At 41.7% G+C, this 18,928-nt stretch overlaps 1 protein-coding gene across 1 annotated transcript in view; it reads left to right on the forward strand.

The window, feature by feature from the left end:
- The first annotated feature begins 2,125 nt into the window (after window positions 1-2,125).
- Window positions 2,126-18,928, forward strand: part of mxd4 (MAX dimerization protein 4) — a 32,162-nt gene continuing 15,359 nt past the window's right edge. The window contains exons 1-3 of the mRNA XM_023280595.3: window positions 2,126-2,334; window positions 2,911-3,010; window positions 6,264-6,293. Coding sequence (XP_023136363.1) covers window positions 2,271-2,334; window positions 2,911-3,010; window positions 6,264-6,293 — 194 coding nt within the window. The 5' untranslated portion in view covers window positions 2,126-2,270. The remainder of the gene's footprint in view (window positions 2,335-2,910; window positions 3,011-6,263; window positions 6,294-18,928) is intronic.

Below are 18,928 nucleotides of genomic sequence, written 5' to 3' on the forward strand. Positions count from 1 at the left end.
TTACAAAACTGAGAGCCACAGATTTAACCGACTATGTGTGGCCTACTGCCTGAAATCTTGCAACCCATGTTAAACTGTCTGCTGTACAGGCCCCATGAGGATCCTGTATGAAAGATATTACCAAGAAAGTACAACAAAAACCATGTTTGTGGCACTGGTTCTCAAGGGCCTTTTCCTCATCATTCATACTAAAAGTCACTTCCCCCATTGTAACGCCTTAGTGATTTCTTCAGAATGCACTCCAACAACGTGAGTCGCAAACATCTGGCGCTAGCAATATAAACTGCCTGCCATGCAGAGTAACCCACATTTATGCTCTGCAGGCACGCCTGTTGAGATATTCATAACTCTTGCATTGCTCCAGCAGTTGTGGCACCTTACACAGTTCAGCTGCATCACACAGTTGAGAGGTTGAAAATTAAAAAAACATTAGCTTTTAGGTTGTGATGGGATTCTTTTAACATATGAAATGAAGTTCAGGTGCTGAATCTGTAGCAATGAACAGCTTCAACAAGAAGTCCAGGCTTAGGTCACATGAATCGCGTCCTTTGATTTGACTCAACAAAAATCAAAAAGACTTGCAGCTCAGTTTAGCAGCAGAGAGGGGAAGTCTTTTTGGCATCACACAGCAGAGAGGCACCTCCTCACACACATTCACACATCTGGATCTACACTACAGTTCAAAAGTTTGGGCTCACCCAGACAATTTCATGTTTTCCATGAAAACTCACACTTTTATTCATGTGCTAACGTAATTGCCCAAGGGTTTTCTAATCATCAGTGGGCCTTTCAACACGATTAACTGACACAAAACCCCGAACTTCTGTAAAATCACATGCAGCATTAGAACACAGGAGTGATGGGTGCTGGAAATGGGCCTCTGTACCCCTATGTAGATATTCCATTAGAAATTTCCAGCTACAATAGTCATTTACCACATTAATAATGTCTAGACAATGTTTCTGATTAATTTAATGTTATCTTTATTGAAAAAAAAATGCATTTTCTTTCAAAAATAAGGACATTTTTAAGTGACCCCAAAGTTCTGAAGGGTACATTCTGCCACAATGTGCAACACAATTGGGTGAAAAAATGGACTTGTACCACAATTGTGTGCAGAGACGGCTTTCACTATCGGTTGCATCAGAAAATAGAGGGGTGTGCCAACTACAGTCAGAGTTATTCAGATTACTACCATACATGGAAAGATTTGAATTTAATCCTTCAATGCACACATTAATCTACTAGTTATTTCAGCTCTAAGTGTGTCATAGGAATAATACACTGAAGTGATGCTATTTTTTTCTTTTTATGTTACACTGCATTTTGCCAGTGGTCCAAATTTACCATATCTGGGGTTAATATCTTAAAATGGCATTACATTTGATGAATAGTGCAGTGCGACTTGATTTTATAGCCAAGATCTGGGAGTTTATTTTCAAAATTAGGTGTAGTTGTGTTTTTACTGAGAGATGTTCTAATGCATCCTGAATTTAAAAGGCCTTTCAGACTAAGGTGGGAAAAAAATCAGCTTTTTAAATCATCAGTTTTATTTGCAGCTTTATTTTCACCCTAAGTAAATCTTCATTTATATGCCAACTTAGTTTCAAGAACCTCATACAAGACTTTCATAATGACTTAAACAGGAAAAGGGGGGCAAAAACACAAATCCTGTGAGTAATTAGGTCATGTCACACACTTACATGTCTAAACAAATGTCTGAAAAAGTGCTGATATCTATAAAAGAGCCCTGTAAACTAAACGCAGTTTATTTCACGGTTCAAATCCAGAAGCACACTTTTGGAGAACTAAACAATTTTGGGAACCCAAACAACACCCAAGTTCAACTTATGACACACGCCCAGAAATCCTCTTAGCCAATCAGACGAGTCTTACCCCCGTGTCAAACCAATCAGCTTCGGAGCAGGCGGGCTGCTCGGGCTGTTGCTAGGGTATGTCCCTGATGACTTTTACGCCGTTTAGCCAATGACATCGCACCTTTGGAGTTTCCAGCGGAGTCATTGGTTAAAACACACCTGAGATCCCGCCCACACGCGCTTCTCATTGGCCCGCGGCGACGTCAGTCGCTTCCCTGAGTTTTAGTTAGGTGCTGTTGATAGTGTAGTTTGGAGTCAACCAAGACTCAGAAGTGAACGTAGCAGCACATACATCGCTCTGAAACTGTTTTTACATTTTCATTCCATTATTTTATGATTTGTACATTTGTGTAGATAGATTGTTTCTATTTTTGTAAACGCGACAACAACGAGATGGAACTTAATTCTCTTTTAATTCTGCTGGAGGCTGCAGAGTACTTGGAGAGAAGAGACAGAGGTATTTCCAGCTAAACTGACAACTTGACAGCGTTTCTGCCTTAGTGGATATTTTGTAAACGGAGTGTCGGGATACTAGTTAACTTCATTTCTGATCGTGTGTTACGTTTTCTACGTGCCCTGCCATAGTGCAGGTATGATGTCACTTTACAGACAATGGGACACGGACCAGGCGATGGGTGCAAACTGGACCCAGTAGCCCTAAAGCTAGGAAATAATAGCTGCAATTCATCATTTAGAAGTGTGTCATGTATTTGTGAACTGCGTTATTCCTAACATGTGTTGAGTGTGGCCAGGACGCAGCAGTTTTTGCATTATGATGTGGGGAAAATGAGTAAACAAGAGTGACATTGGAAATATGGGGCAGCATCATATCATGATTACAGAAATTATGCAGCATTAATTACGTAAACTGCACATCTTGACGAGGATATACGATGCGATTACATTACTGGTCGATCACGTTTGGCTCTGTTTCACCATGTCTCTAAATGACTCACTGCAAGGTTTCCCTTTATAAATGTGTGTTTTATTCTGGCAGTAAAATAACATTTATCCCTGCTTTCTGTGTCAACAGAGGCAGAACACGGTTATGCGTCTGTTTTACCGTACAGCAGCGACTTCTCCAGAAAGAAAACGAAAGCATCGCCAATTTCCAGAAAAACTCAGAACAATAGGTAAATAAAAGTCCTTGCTTTTTCTTCTTCATCTTTTTTTGCATATATTTTGTCAGCTCTTGGAAAAAGACACACACACAGCGAGAGGACAGCAGTTTTCCTGCACACACACACACACACTGCCATCTTTCTGCTGCCTGGGCTGGGCTCTCTTCTGTTTTGGTCTCTCCAATAAACAGTGCCACGCGTACACTGTCAACTCTGCTGCCTCCTCTCTCCCTCTGTTTCACTCTCACCTACCAGCCAGAGACCACAAATACCCGGCATGCATTTAGCCTCTTCCCTCCGCACCCTGTCGCTCACGGATCAAGTCGTGCATTCACCTGTGCGAGGCTTTAAAAAAATGCTGTGTTTTTCATGTAAATCTCCCCCAGGCTGCAGTGTCTTCTCCCTGAAGATTCAACAGCAAAATAGGTTGAAGTTTCTGATCAATATGTCTGTGGCTGTCAGTCGATTCTGTGTGAAACTTTCATTGGACTGGCTTTCCCACCGAGCTTGACCCCATTCCTCTGCAACTAGTGCAGACACTGCGAAGATACACTAAACTGCACTGTGCATAAATGTGAGTTTCAGTTTCGCTCTGTTGGACTGCTGGTTAAAGGCCATTTAAACATCAGCAGGTTAACGTTTAGTTGTCCTCTTTAAAATTTAAAGCCCTGTTTAGTAGGAGGCATGGCACCAGATATAGACCAGCCTTTTTTTTTTTACAGAAAGCACTTAAAAATTTAATTGTAAGGTGGCATCTGCTGATTCAACTATTCAACTTAGTAGCATGTTTGACGAAGAGCAGCAGTAAATTTCCACATTTGAAAGGCTCAAGCCAGTTATGTTTGCTCAGAAAAGGCCTAAAATATTTCAGCTGCTATCAAAATAGTTGGAGATTAAATTTCTTTTATTTTCATTGCATTGAAGGCTGTAACGCACATATTTGTGGCGATTTTTTGTCCAAAGGTGCAACAGTGAAGTCTTTCATCTAATACCGGGGTTTACAGTAAACTGGTTTTTGGTGAAGCTGTCTAGTCGGCCCAGTTCCTATCCCAATAAACGTCAGTGCGTCTGACAATCTGATTTGAATGAAGAAGATTTCCTGTTGGCTAATAATAGTTTAAGTAACCACAGTGGAGAAATATTTCCTCAGTAGTACGTCTGACAGTTATGTCATTGGCAGAAAACAAGCTATTAAATTCCACTCCTTTTCAAGTAGTTTAGTAAATCTGAAACTGATATTAGCAGTCAGAATAAGAATGCAGTCCCTTCACATTCCTTCTATCCGGTCGCTGACAGTGTAACATGCTTATTTCATATGTGGGTGGGTGTGGGGTGTTTGTGTGGATGTGGCAGGTGGGTGCGGAGGCTGAAACAGACACCTACGTACACCCTTTGACAAACACCAGCCCACCAGGCTTCGTGCACCAGGCCCGCTTTTCCCTCCTTTTTTTCTTGCGACTACACTGTGGGGCAAATTCCCCAATTCCCTTTATACTCTCCTCCAGCTTTTTTAAGCATCAACAGGATGCTGGGGTGGAGGGAGGGGTAGTGAAGTAAAAACATCATTCGTGCTTGAACTCCAACCAAGGCCGGCCGTTGGTCATGAGGCACAGTGATCGCTTTGTAGACTCAACAACTGGGTCCTATAGCGTTTGATATCGTGATCAAATCTGCAGATTAGAACATGCTTTGTGACAGTGGAATACTCAGGGCATGTGGAAAGGAAAAAAAAAACAAACAAAAAAACAGTTGGCAATCTATTTGTGTGCACAGAAACCCCGGTGGAGTTTCTTTGTTTACTTGTTGGCTGTGAAATCAACAAAAATTAGAATCCAGTGTGACTTCTTTGTCACGCTAAATGTGAAAGTAAAGTATAAATAGTGCAGATGACAAGAAAAACCCAGCTTTGCTTCTTTTGCATCCCTGAATTCCTTCCTGTGACTGTAAGGAAACAAACAGGGTGCTGTGAGGATGAGTAGTCTGATAGTTTTACATCCCATATTATACAGGCCTTTGATTATTAGCGGGCGAGTGTATAACATCAGAGCACCTTTGCATGTCACACCATGGATTTACGTAACACGTAAAGGTGTGTGCTAATCTGCTGTTATTACAGGTCTTTGAACATTCCCTTCCTTTCAATGATTTCCTGGTTGTGCCCTATGCTTTGACTGGGACATTTCCCCAATTTGCGCAGGTTTGAATAGCGCCGCTTCCTCCACGGCTGAGCAAAGCCCTTTGTCGGCATTTTAGATCAGGTTATTAACTGCAGTGCAACATCCTGCGCTCCTCCCGGGATGATTTTGTGCTTACCCCAGTTGCACGGTCGACCTTTTGGTGCAGATGTCTGAGGCCTCCTCGGGACAGCTGTGGGAACCGCTGCTCCACGAGCAAAAAAAAAAAAAAAGGCCCTCTTAAAGAGTGGAAAATGTGAAAAGTGAAAAGGCTTGTTGTCAGTCTGACCCTTTGTTGGTGCTGTTTTTGTTTTTATTGCTGTGGTATCCATGACGGTCTCATGAACAGAGGGCCCGTTTCAGACGGACTGCAGTGCCCTCCCCGCTCCCGGCTGCACGTCATAATAGGGGCTCTCCTCGGAATAGCCCACACGCTGAGGAATTCTACAGCGTCTAGGCCTCCAGACGTCTGAGTGTGTTTTTATCCCGTGTCCACGCTGCCGTTCAGCCAGCGTGCAGAGACAACACCAGGGTGTGCATGCTGTTTTTATGCGTGTGGGGCAAGCAGGCATGCAGTCAGGCGGGCGGGCGGGGAGGGGGGTGTTGTGCAGTGTCACAGATTTTGCTCTCTCTCTCTGAGGGCCGTTTTTGCCCTCTGACAGATGTAGCACAGAAATGAAAAAAAAAAAAGATTTTGTCACACATTCCCAAAATATGTGAGCTAAGCCTCTGCATGTTTGTGGCCTTATTTCACCCAACACAGGCCTATTTTAGAGTTATCATAACACTACATTTTCTTGTGTGAAACTTTCAAAGCCCCCCCGAGGCACCTGAAGGCAGAAAGGAAAGAAAAGACAGAAGAATCGAGGCCTTTCTTTCATCTCTTGACAGATTTTTTTCTGATTGTTTCTCAGATCTGGCATGTTCTTCCAAATGTGCTTTCATCTGTCTCATATTCAGATGAAAACATTAACTAGGCAAGGCTCTCACCATCACACCGAACCGCTCATCTCGTGTGTTTTAAAGTTTCTGTAGTCTTTTGATAGAATTTTGGCACTTTCTCCCCTGACGCTCATCTTTTGTCATTTCAGATCATCACACAACGAGCTGGAGAAACACAGGTAAGCCGATCTCTGACGCTCTACACCCTCCCCTGTGTGTCACGTTTGTCTGATTTCTGTTCCTGACGTACTAGGTGAAAGAATCGTGGCTGCAGATGAACATCAGATACACTACCGTTCAAAAGTTCAGGGTCACTTAGAAATGTGCTTATTTTTGAAAGAAAAGCATTTTTTTTTCAATGAAGATAACATTAAAGGAATCAGAAATCCAATCTAGACATTGTTAATGTGGTAAATGACTATTCTAGCAGGAAACGGCTGATTTTTAATGGAATATCTACATAGGGGTGCAGAGGAACATTTCCAGCAACCATCACTCCTGTGTTCTAATGCTACATTGTGTTAGCTAATGGTGTTGAAAGGCTAATTGATGATTAGAAAACCCTTGTTCAATTATGTTAGCACATGAATAAAAGTGTGAGTTTTCATGGAAAACATGAAATTGCCTGGGTGAGACCAAACTTTTGAACGGTAGCGTATGTTGCTCTTAATCAAAAACGCCAGAATTGCAGATCGGATCAGGGGTCACCTTCAAAGAACTGGAGATTTAATCAATTAATTCTTCACATCTGTGAATGGATAATAAGCGGATTTCAAAGAGCACCGTGTCGTGTTGATTAGGTCTATCTCCATTTTGTGTATGAAGCTAGTTTCTTTGTGTGGAAGGGGAATCCTGTCAGTAATGTGATAATCCTGCACAGACTGACACAGTGAACGGAGGCGGGGTGAATCAGGGCCTCGACTGTCATTTTTCTGGACTCAGAAGCCCACAGATTGTACACACACCCAGCGATCCTGCTCTACTTCTCCCAGCATGCACCTCAGCACACCTCACAACCCTTTTTGTCTCTTCAGGCTACAACACTCATACTCCCAGCTCGTAGCGTGCTCATTAAAGACACACACGTCTGCTTTCGCTCTGATGGGAAAAAAAGTGTAAAACTATTTGTTACGGTGCTTTTTTTTGCTGTCTCGAATCTATAAAAAACTGCCCTACAGAGTCGGTTTAGGAATCAGCTGATGTGTCAGCATGTGAGCAGAGGCCGGACTGGGCGTGTGTTGCGTGACACATCTTCACCAACGTTGAGGGATTGGGGTTTGCCAGTCACATGTCTGGGAGTGAGTAATGGATGTGTGTAGTGCAGAGAGCAACAAGTAAGGACATATTCCTCCCTGACCTGAGAGCTGAGGAAGGCCCGGGCTGATTACACTGACTGCAGGTGTTGAGACACTTCGGTTACCTCATGTCCGATGACGGGCGTGGTTGCTTACCAACCAAGTGACGTCCAGCGAAGTGCCGGTAAAGTGTTCCATAATCAGTTTACTCACTTCCCTTGTCATCACTGCTGTGGCCACAAATTTCTGAAAAAGACGTTTTTTGTTTTTTTTTTTAATGTCATGACTGCAACGGTAAAACACACGACTTCTCTTATTCACCGATGCGATGAAGTAAGCCCTTTAATAAATACAAATTTCTTCACACACACTGTCACATTTCACATCCTCAGTAGCATGTGATGGGTTATTCCACATACTCCTTATTTTTCCGTTTGTTTTTTTTCACCCTTCAGTGTTTGCACGGAAAAGTTTCAACCCGCTTATTTGTAATGACAGGCCGAGGTGACGAGGTATCATTGCGATACTGTGCAGCACAGTCTGTCCTGACTCAGTCCCTGTCTGAACTTGTGTCCTCAAATTACATGGTCGTTACGCCAAGATACAGGTGTTAAAGGTTGAAACCAGGACTCCAGCGCAACCATCTACGGTACATCTAGTGCCTTACACCTGCTGTGGTTGCACAATATGTAACACTGGATGGTAGATTAAAGGAAAATTACACTTAAATGCTTGTTTATGTCATTTACAAGCAGAAATGAAAAGGAAATTTGGATGTTTCTGCATCTCATTTTTGCAATATTTTGTCTTGTTTTGATCATTCAGTAAAATATCATATCATTCAGTTCCAGATACTCGTGACTAAATGTTTAGTTCCTTTGTAGACACTCTGTGACTTGTAAGTCATAATGTGTAAATGATAAACTGAGGCATAATGTTGTTAAAATTTAACTTATTTTCCTTAAGAAATTTCAGGTTGTTCATGATGTTTTGCAAAAAAAATGTTCCTTAAATGTGAAGTTTTTCAGAATGTACTTTTTTTGCACTAAAACAAATGAAAAATTTGAGTTGTGGTTATTTATAGGTTATTATGCTGTGATTTTACTGTTCCGGCCCACTTGAGATCAAATTGGGCTGAATGTGGCCCTTGAACTGAAATGAGTTTAACACCCCTGGTCTAAACACATTAAACGTCGTATTTGCAGCGCATTATCATTTAAACGTATTTATTTTATACTGAAATGATCACAATATTGATAATTGCAAATGCCCATAGTCATATGATTTCTGAAAATAGAACCGTATCTACTCCTCCCAGCACAGGATCTATAGAAGGGATCTACATCAGACTGGTTATCCTGTTGTTAAATGATATGTCATGCTGGCTGTTGTGCTGTGACAAACTGCTATTTGCAAAGTTTTCACTGGACTTTTTGCCTGTCCATTTTTAATTAAATGCAGGGACACCAAACATTTCTTTGAGGTTGTTTGTTGTGCAGAACTTTTTGGGAATAATCTAGGAAGGTTATTGATGTACCGATTATGAAAGTAACACCGGCCATTGTCTGACACGTAAAAGCACATTGACAAAACAACTGACCAACCAACCCGAACACTATAAACACTTTATGACAGAACAAATACTCAATAGAGGAACTGAAAGCAAAGCTGTACACCACACAAAGGAATTTTTCCAGCATGCCCATTTGGACTTTACCTGCTGGTGATTCATAAGAAAACCAAAAGTCTTCAGTCGTCCTGTTCAACCTGTTTAAATGAATGCCTTACTAGTTCTGTTTGAAGCCTCATCCCTCTTTAATCTACATCAGTCCCAGTATCGTCTCTGAAATCTCGGCCGTCCTCACGCCCTCAGACGCCACTGCGGGGAGGTACTGCCGTTTGAGCTCTGACTCACTGTCTTTGTTTAGTCGTCGTGTTGTGTTTTTGCTTCACCCTTTTGTAGCACAGGGCAATCCTTATTCTATATGTACACGTGGTAGACATGTTTGCAGATGAATGTCAGGCTTAGGTGCTGAAAGGAACTGACTTCAAAGGGAATAGTCCAAGGGCTGTTATCCTTCCAGCAGGGCTGTGAATACAGTACATGCAGCTGGAGTTTCTTGGTACCTGATTTTCAGTATCAATACCAACATTTTTCGATATTTACCTTTGGTTTTGCAAATTTTTGATTTAAGTCAGGAACTGTTTGATCACAAATGGGAACCATTCGATGCCAACTTTCACTACTCTTTAAAAAAATAATAATTTATTCAACTGGCACATTTTCTGAAAACATAGTGAGGTTGAGTACCTAGCCTTACTTGCAAGCCATTTGTCTATTTTAAATCAGTTTTGCAGTGCCCAAAACATGGTATTATTACCAGTAATGACTATTTTCATCATCTATTAATCTGCTGATCATTTTTGTTTGATTATTAATTCTTATTTGATCATTATTTTGTTCATTAAAGTATGAAAAGAGTTTAAAAATATTTAATTTACCACCATATATGATGAAGAAATGCATAAAATTGTATATTTTACAATCTTGACAAAAAACATTTAAAAATTTGTAAGTAAAAAATTGTCTGTAGATTCATTCAGCTATTTGCTCAATCAACTGAGCCCTGTTGCTGCAGTGTAATGTGACAGTTGTCAAATTATGTTTTTTTTCCTTCCATTTCCTGATGTGGGCATTGGGCTCACAGCTCAGTGAACGATGTTATGCATGCTGTGTGTCTCTCACGAAGCTGGCTGTTGTCTTGGCAGCCGCTCAGGAGGCGTCCTGCATATATTTGTGTCCCGTTATCAGAGTGAGTTGTCTGGTGGGTGGGAGCCGAGTCCCACAGGGTCGTCTGTCCTGGCACAGGCTGCTTATCTGCCACAACCTGAGCGTCACTGTGACAGCTCTGTTTAGAGCAGGAGTGTCGAACTTAGTTCAGGGGCCACATTCAGCCCAATTTGATCTCAAGTGGGCCGGAACAGTAAAATCACAGCATAATAACCTATAAATAACCACAACTCAAATTTTTCGTTTGTTTTAGTGCCAAAAGTACATTCTGAAAATGATCACATTTAAGGAATTATCTTTTTACAAAACATTATGAACAACCTGAAATTTCTTAAGAAAAATAAGTTCAATTTCAACAACATTATGCCTCAGTTTATCATTTACACTTTACAACTTACAGATCACTGAGTGTCTACAAAAAAGCACAAAACATTTAGTCACAGGTATCTGGAACTGAATGATATAGTATTTTACTTTAAAAAAAAAGACAGAAAACAACAAAAACAAGACAAAATATTACAAAAATGAGACAAAACGACAAGAAACAAAACAAAAAAGGGACAAAAAATTTGACAGAAGTTGCAAAGTGACAAAAAATTGGAAAAACAAGAACAAGACAAAAAAATTACACAAATGACACAAACAAGACCAAAAATGACAAAAGCGAGAAACAAAGCAACAAAAAAGTAGACAAACAATGCAAGCGAGACCAAAAAGAAACACAAAACGACAAAAACAAGGAACAAAATGACAAAAACATGAGACAAACGACAAAAGTCAGCCAAAGACAACAAAAACAATACAAAATCTTACAAAAATGAGACGCAAAATGACAAAAAAAACAATGAGCAATATAGTATTATACTTTATGATCAAAACAACTTGTCAGGGTCTAGAAATTATTTTAAATTTATGGTTTTACAAATTTACAATTTGCAGTTAATGTCTTGTCTGTCATTTTTATACTTTACAAAGTCGTCCCACTGGCCTAATTGGACCCTCTGGAGGGCCGATTTTGGCCTGTGTGCCGCATGTTTGACGCCTCTGGTTTAGACCATCACCAAGGATGATAGCACTGCTTTTTTTCTGTCATCGCTGCACCAGCTCCGACCAGAGCTGCAGAGCATCAACTTGACTTTTTTGTGTAACCAAAATGCTGCTGTGTGGTTGCTCTCCACTGGCATTGCTTCCTTCCCATTTCTGACTAGAACCGCTCTTGATCACGCCTATGACGACTCATCGTGCCACAAGTTTCCTTTTAAAGCAACACCAAAAAATTGCGAAAGCACGGACGGACGTTTTCACTTTCCCATGTATCACCTGTTTACAGGAAATCTGAGTCCGGCCTCGTAAGGACGAGCATCTGGTATGCTTGTGCTGCTTCCCTCAATTGAAAAAGGATTCAGGCTTCTATTTTTATCGCCACCACCCACAGCCATCAGGTACTCTCAGTTTCATTTCTGAGCTCGCTGAGATTAAAAGCGACGCTCAAAGTTTGCAGATTGATTTCGACAAGCAGTATTCCCTTACAGTGTATATCCCGCTGCAGACAACGTGCAGCAACTGTGCAGCACCTACTGAACTTGGCTTTAAATTTACACGCTCTTCATGGACACAGGAGTGAGCGCTGCGTTTGTCACGGTCTAATCTTCCCTCTAATTAAATTTACTCTCCCAGTGTCTTCTACTCCCAGCTGTGATGAATGACTTATTTGGCTTTGACGGGCTCTTTCCCCTCAAGTGAAACTCGCCTATGCGTGTGTGTGTGTGTGTGTGTGTGTGAGTTATGGCGGTGTATCAGCGGGAGGGAGTCCAGTCCATAGCCCTGTTACTTTACCTCCTTGGCCTTCTACTCTTTGTCTCCCTCTTTCTCCAGAGACCACATCTGTTTTTTCTGTTATCTGTTTTTTTTTCTGGCCCTCCTTTTCGCCCACTAAAAGTGCCTGAGTCAGCAGAAACCTGATTCAGTAAGGAGGAGGGGCGTGAGCTGCCTTCTCCTCACAGAGGGCCTTTATATTCACCGAGTGATAAAACTCATCTGTACCCGCTCTGAGGTGTAACTTTAGAAAAAAATAAAAATTATATCGAAGTTCATCCTGTTAGCCCGCATTTTTTGGCAGATTGTAAGTCGCGCAGCCATTGTGATTACAGCTGACCACGTCCCGTATTTTAAATGAAATGTTATGTTTGTCTCTTAGAGGCTGCTATGTGAACAAATTGTGGAAAGTTCCTTTATTTCTTCCAGCTTTGGTTGTAGTGTGACATCCACATGCTCACATGCACATGTACTTAACTTCCTCTGCTGTCACAATGTCAGTTACATTCCTCCTTTGTCTGGCGACTTGAAGTCATTACATGCAGTTAACAACAACACGTACTGTATGCAGTCTATGATTAAAACACCTCTAGGACATGTTGTAATTTGTTGCAACATGAAGGCAGGTAATGTTGACATATTGTTAGAGTCTGCTACAGCTGTGCCATATCCATACTTCTTTTTTTTAATTCAAGGTTTATGTGATTTTACACTTCTGTTCCAAAGTTTGGGGTCAACTTTAATTAATATAGAGCAACTTCAACTCATTTTAGAGCAACCTTAACCAAAAGAGAGCAACTTTAACTAGTATAAAGCAACTTTGACTAATATAGAGCAACTTTAACTCATTAAAAGCAACTTTAACTCCTTTAGAGCAACTTTAACTAACACAGAGCAACTTTAACTCATTAAAAGCAACTTTAACTCATTTAGAGCAACGTTCACTAATAATATCAACTTTAGCTACTATAGAGCAACTTTTATGTAGAGCCACTTTCACTAATATGGAGCAACTTTAATATAGAGCAACTTTAACTCATTTAAAGCAACTTCAACTAATATTTAGCAACTTTAATTAATATAGGGCAACTTTTATAACTAATGTAGAGCAACTTTAATTCATGTACACTATCATTCGAAAGTTTAGGGTCACTTAGAAATGTTGTTATTTTTGAAAGAAAAGCAGTTTTTTTCAATGAAGATAACATTAAATGAATCATAAATACAGTCTAGACATTGTTAATGTGGTAAATGACTATTCTAGCTGGAAACAGCTGATTTTTAATGGAATATCTACATAGAGGTACAGAGGAACATTTCCAGCAACCATCACTCCTGTGTTCTAATGCTACATTGTGTTAGCTAATGGTACTGAAAGGCTAATTGATGATTAGAAAACCGTTGTGCAGTTATGTTAGCACATGAATAAAAGTGTGAATTTTCATGGAAAACATGAAATTGTCTGCGTGATCCCAAACTTTTGAACGGTAGTGTATGTTCTAATTTAAATCATGTGTGTAGTCTGAAAATGGTGACATTTTCCAAATCATACAAGACAGAAAAACAAAGACAACTCTGACAGTCAAGAAGCTGGCATTCAGGAATGTTTTGAACTTTTGATTTAAAAAAATGACTCGACTAATTCTTAGTATTTCTGACTAATTTTGGGCACTTTACTCTGGTAATCGAGTCATCATATTGGCTCTAAGTAAGTGGATGCGTACTTTTCCTGAGAAACTGCAGAGGAAAAAGTGTTTTGTCTGGTCTTGTTGTGAATAACACATCAAGTTTCTTCCATTAGAATTCAAAAGTCTGTTACTGCCTGTTAGTCTGCAGCATTACCCACAATGACTTAATGTGACCAGAGATGTTCGTTTGGCAAATCTCAGCTGACACGTTCCTCTTTCATTATATTTTGTCATATTGCCCAGCCTTAAGACAGAATAGCTTTATCCACTGTTGTACATTTACTGAAGTTAGTGGATTTCTCCTGAGGACAAACTGGGTTTTAACTGGGCTGTATGTGAAGTAAGAATAAGAAACAGGCTACAGCTGGAGGTCAGCAGCTCAGGTCCCTTGTGGAATTTCTCCACCCTGAGGTCACTCGGCGTTGAGAAGTTATTCAACTCGCTCCAGTCAAACCCGGCTGCGGGTGCAGCGTGTAAGCTATCTGAGAGTGACTGTGCATTTGTGCAAGACCTGTGGATGATCTGTTGGCGTTTTATGCATTTGGACACTCAAACAGAGACATTTACTGAAGAACGCGGCGGAGTTATGTGACAATCGGCGTACATTTGTCTGTCTGTTAGCTACATTACTCAAAAACAGACGGATTTGGATGAAATTTCCAGGGAAGGTCAGAAATGACACAAGGACCAAGTGATTAGATTTTGGCAGTGATGTGGCTTATAGTCTGGATCCACGGACTTGTTAAAGATTTCTGTATTATTGTGAGATAGCAGCACAGCATCACTGTAACTATGACAACAAGTGAACACTACATCAGCCGCCTGCTGATGATCACATGATTGTGATCCAACTACAAATCCACCACTGTGGACTTATCGGGACTTATCAATCAGAAATAATACAAGGAACAACTGATTAAATTGTGGGGGTGTTTCAGAGTCCCATCAATTGCCACTTCCCAAGGTCATTTCTTATTCAAGATTTCATCCGTTGGAAATAATACGACTGAGCAGCGGAATACTGAGCTCTCTGAGTGCTTTTCTAGTTGAGTATGCAGATTTCCCCTTGTGGGACTAATAAAAGATCTTCTATGTGAACGCGGCCGCTGTGGTCCTAGATTTAGGTGAAAATGTTCCCGCTCCCTCTCAGGTGTTGCTGCTGCAGGGTACTCTGCAGTAAACTTGGTACACTGGCGCAAAACAGCTGATGCTCATAAAAACAGCGCTTTTAACAAGGTGTGTGCATGTCTCTGGGATTGGTTTCAAGGGGCAAAAAGCATAAGCAATTAAAGAAAGACGTGAAGTTGAGGAGAGCAAGAAGAAAAGTACGTTGACTGAGCCGTTCACAGTTTGGTTTTGGGCCTTGTGTGTCTCAGAAGGGGGGAGACGGAGGCATTCTTGCTGAAGGGAGGGACACAGGGCAGGGTAGGACATGGCTGCTGCGTGTATGTCGAACAGGCAGCCTGAAATTCAGGTCAGCGGAGCATACACACATACACTGGAATGCAGAGTTAAGTAAGAGAGGCAGCGTAGGGGAAGAGTCTGCAGATGGATGGATGGGGGTCACAAAACTAGCAGGCCGAGTATTACTAGAACGCTATGCAGCCACATCCGCATTCATCACGGAATGCTTTTTTGGCAAGCAGGGAGTTGCGAGTGATTATTTGTTTGATTATGCATTGAAAGACTGGATTAGAGCTGCAGGCGTTCTGTCATTCACCATCTGTTCTCACCTCCTCCTTGTTCTGTCCACTTTCGTTCTTGTATAATCCACCACAGCAGTTTGAGAACCCTAAAGTGGCTCCTTGCAATAGCCCATCCATCTGTCAACAAGTGACTTTCTTTTTTTCCAATTTTAATAACTTCCAAAATCTACCAGTACACTGTCTGAAAATGAGCGTGATTTCCACAGCAGAATTTTCTTCTTTCCTCTCCATCTTCCCCTAACACCCTCAGTTTTTGTCCCGCGGCCCTTATCGGGCCTCGATCCTCAAATTGGACCTCACCCTCCTGTTCTAAAACCTTCCTGTAACCCTTTGATGGGTAGACCACATGAGGAGATACCCATTTTCCATTGGATTTGGGTCACTTTTGACCCAGGTTATGCATCAAAGGGTTAAGAAGCTCAACTTTTACAGTCGACACGGAGCCTGGAATCCTCTCTCATGCCACTAGACTCCTGTGTTAATCATTGACGGGGATCATTATAAAACCCGACCTCCCCGCATCAGGGGAATGTTTTTATTGAGCTCGCTGAACTTGTCTCTGCTCGTCCATCCAACATTTGCAGATGTACTTTCCGATGCACGCAGCGGAAGGCAATTAATGTTCAGTTGGCATGTTGTTGAGATGATTCAGAGATGCACAGGGAAGCCTTTCTCTATTTTCACCCTCCCCTCTCGGTGTGTGCTCACATGCTCTCTTCTTTAAATTCTGTTTGACATCTGTTTTTCTGTTAACACCGCTGTAAGCTGGCTGTGCTGAGGAAGGGATTTTGTAATGATCCATGCTTGCACAGGGAATTGTTTCAGTACACGAAAACCATCAAATGAATCTAATTAGTAGGCATTCCCAAGCACACCCAGTGGAAATTCCAGTTTGTTTTGTGGAAATACTACTACACCGAGTGAGTAGCAGACTAATTCTGCTGTTTCCGGTTATTTAATCATCAGTAAAGCATGCAGAGCCTTTTCTTTAGCATAGTTCTGTGAGAAGCAAAGTTTCCTCCCTCCCCTCCCTGTGCTATCCTGTTGTGGTGTGTTCAGGTTTCTGTTTGCAGCTCTTGCGTGTGAGAGCCCAGTCATGTGAGGTCGAGCTCCATGTTCCTGCCGTCAGGAGAATGTGTTTACGGGGGACTTGTATCCGTCTGTCTCGCCTTTCAGTTGTCACTGCATACAGCGGGTGGGTGTGGCGTCCTCGATGACAGAAAACAAACACAGCTCGTCCCAGACGACTGACATTTCATATCAGCGATAAAAGCCTCTCGTGTCTCCTTGTGCTTCAGTGTGTGCCTTTCGTCTCAGCGGCGTGGGCAGCATGGTGAACCACGCTGCGAGTTTCACACGAGCTGCTTCTTATTTTTCTACCATCTTGTTTTTCTGAGACGGCTCATCAGATCTCTGATAAATGTAAACATGTTCGGGGCAGGCCTGCAGGGCGACAGGGCGAGTAATGAAGGGCTGCTGAAAGGCTGTGTGTTGCAGGTAGGGTCCCGTACCACCTCAAACCTCCCTCCAGCTGCCTTGTTCTCCCCAGGAACCTGCCAGCCAGATGTAGAGCCACCCCAGTGGCAACCTCAAATTCCACCACGTCACCATGGTGATCCACACTCACGCAATGCAGCCCCCACTTTCACTTCCCATAGCAGGGAGGGGGGCAGATGCAAAACGTTTAATTGGAAAAGTTTAGTTTTTTTTGGATAATGTGTAAAAGCTAAGAAAAACATATAGTATGTATACGAACATATGTAGCCCTCTAAGACCTACCGTTGTGCAAGGACATATTCTTACATTTTTACATACTGTAGTGCAATTTTTTTTGGAGTATTTTCATTTGCTTTACATCAATATAACTCTAATAATATGTATTTATTTATTTATTTATTTTTATTATCCCTTATTAATCCCATGAGGGTAAATTCTGATTTTCGCATATCTTCCAACTGGGGGGAGTCAGAGCGACAGGTCAGTCATGGTACAGCGCCCCTGGAGCAGGAAGGGTCAAGGGTCTTGCTCAAGGGCCCAACAGTGGCCACATCGGGGCTTGAACCTCTGACCTTCTGATCAGTAGTCCAGAGACTTAACCGTTGCGCCACCACTGCCCCAATTTGACTTACGTCTTAACTTTTACAATAAATTGCTTAAAAGTGTTGTTTTTTTCACATATATTTCAAAATACAGAAAGTGCATAGCTGTATCCCTCAAATTTGTAAATGTAAAAAGGTTGCACAATATCTCGTGGTCTCGTTTATAAAGATTTTTGTTATGTGTGCTTTATTATGTATTTTCACAAAGCCATCACTGCAATGAAAAAGCGCTCTGAGACATGGTGAATGTGTGAAATGTTAGTCTAACTCCACAGATTTTACATGCAAAAAGAATGATGGATCTATCTTATCTGGTTTCAGATCTACCGCCAATCAAACATGAATATGCAGTCGTAGCGCCAGTGCTACGCTGGGCTCTATAGGGTTAAAGTTTAATTCTGACTTATTACAGCTTCATATGTTTGTAGTTTTGGCCATCAGTAAAGGTAAGATTTTACTCTCCAAGTTAAATACTGCATGTAGGCAAACTTATTTGGAATAAAGATAATGAAGTTACTACTCAGATTGGCTTCCTGGTTCAACTGAACCATGTTAAAACGAGTACCCAATATATCAGTAATGAGTTCAGATTGCAGCAGAAAACTATCAATGGCAAACACACTGAGTCAGACCTTTTTTTAGCAGCCAGCTTTCCAGATCTCAGTAATTTACCTGATGAGTGCAGTGTTTTTACTGGTAAGAATGGCAGCCAAAACTCTAAAAATGAAATCTATGTAGTAATGACCTGGAATTATCCCTTAAGCCCTTAAGAACACAGTTTTCATCCTCTTTATTTGAGAGATGTCAGATGACAAAACCCTCTAGTTTGATAAGTTGCATTTCGAGATTACATTATCGCATTATTGTGCAGCCTGCACGCTAGGACCGGCATTGCATTTTCTCTCCTTAAAACCCAACGGGGAGCAGCTCTGGCAGCGAGGGGAAATGCTGTGGTGGTGTTTCTGATGACCTCTGACCTTTGTTTAGCAGGTTTGGCTCGGTGCCAGACAAGCTACTTGGTCCTGGGCGTACGGGTTGAGGAATGCGTTAGGCTGCGGTGAGCTCATTAAACAGTGCAGCGAGTGAGGGGTGAAGGCCTGTTGTTTGCACTAGCTTGCCTTCTCAGGCCCTGCGGCTCTTTGTGTGCCGATCGAGCCATCCTGGGACGCGCTGTGGCCACCAGGACAGTGTGTGTGCATGTGTGTGTGTACATTGCACAACTGTCTTTTGTCTGGTGCGGAATACAATAACGTCCATCAGTGTGCGTCAATCAGACAGGCTGCTGCAGGAATGCTCGAGCGACATTTCCACAGTTGTTCTCCTTCCAAGGCCCAAAGCGCGAGCAGGTCTGTGAGAAAAGGCCCGATGTGTACCCAGCCAACCTTGGAGCATAAGTCAGCAGTTTAAATAGTTTGTTCCA

The sequence above is a fragment of the Amphiprion ocellaris genome, chromosome 4 (assembly GCF_022539595.1).
Source record: "Amphiprion ocellaris isolate individual 3 ecotype Okinawa chromosome 4, ASM2253959v1, whole genome shotgun sequence".
Lineage (NCBI taxonomy): Eukaryota > Metazoa > Chordata > Actinopteri > Pomacentridae > Amphiprion > Amphiprion ocellaris.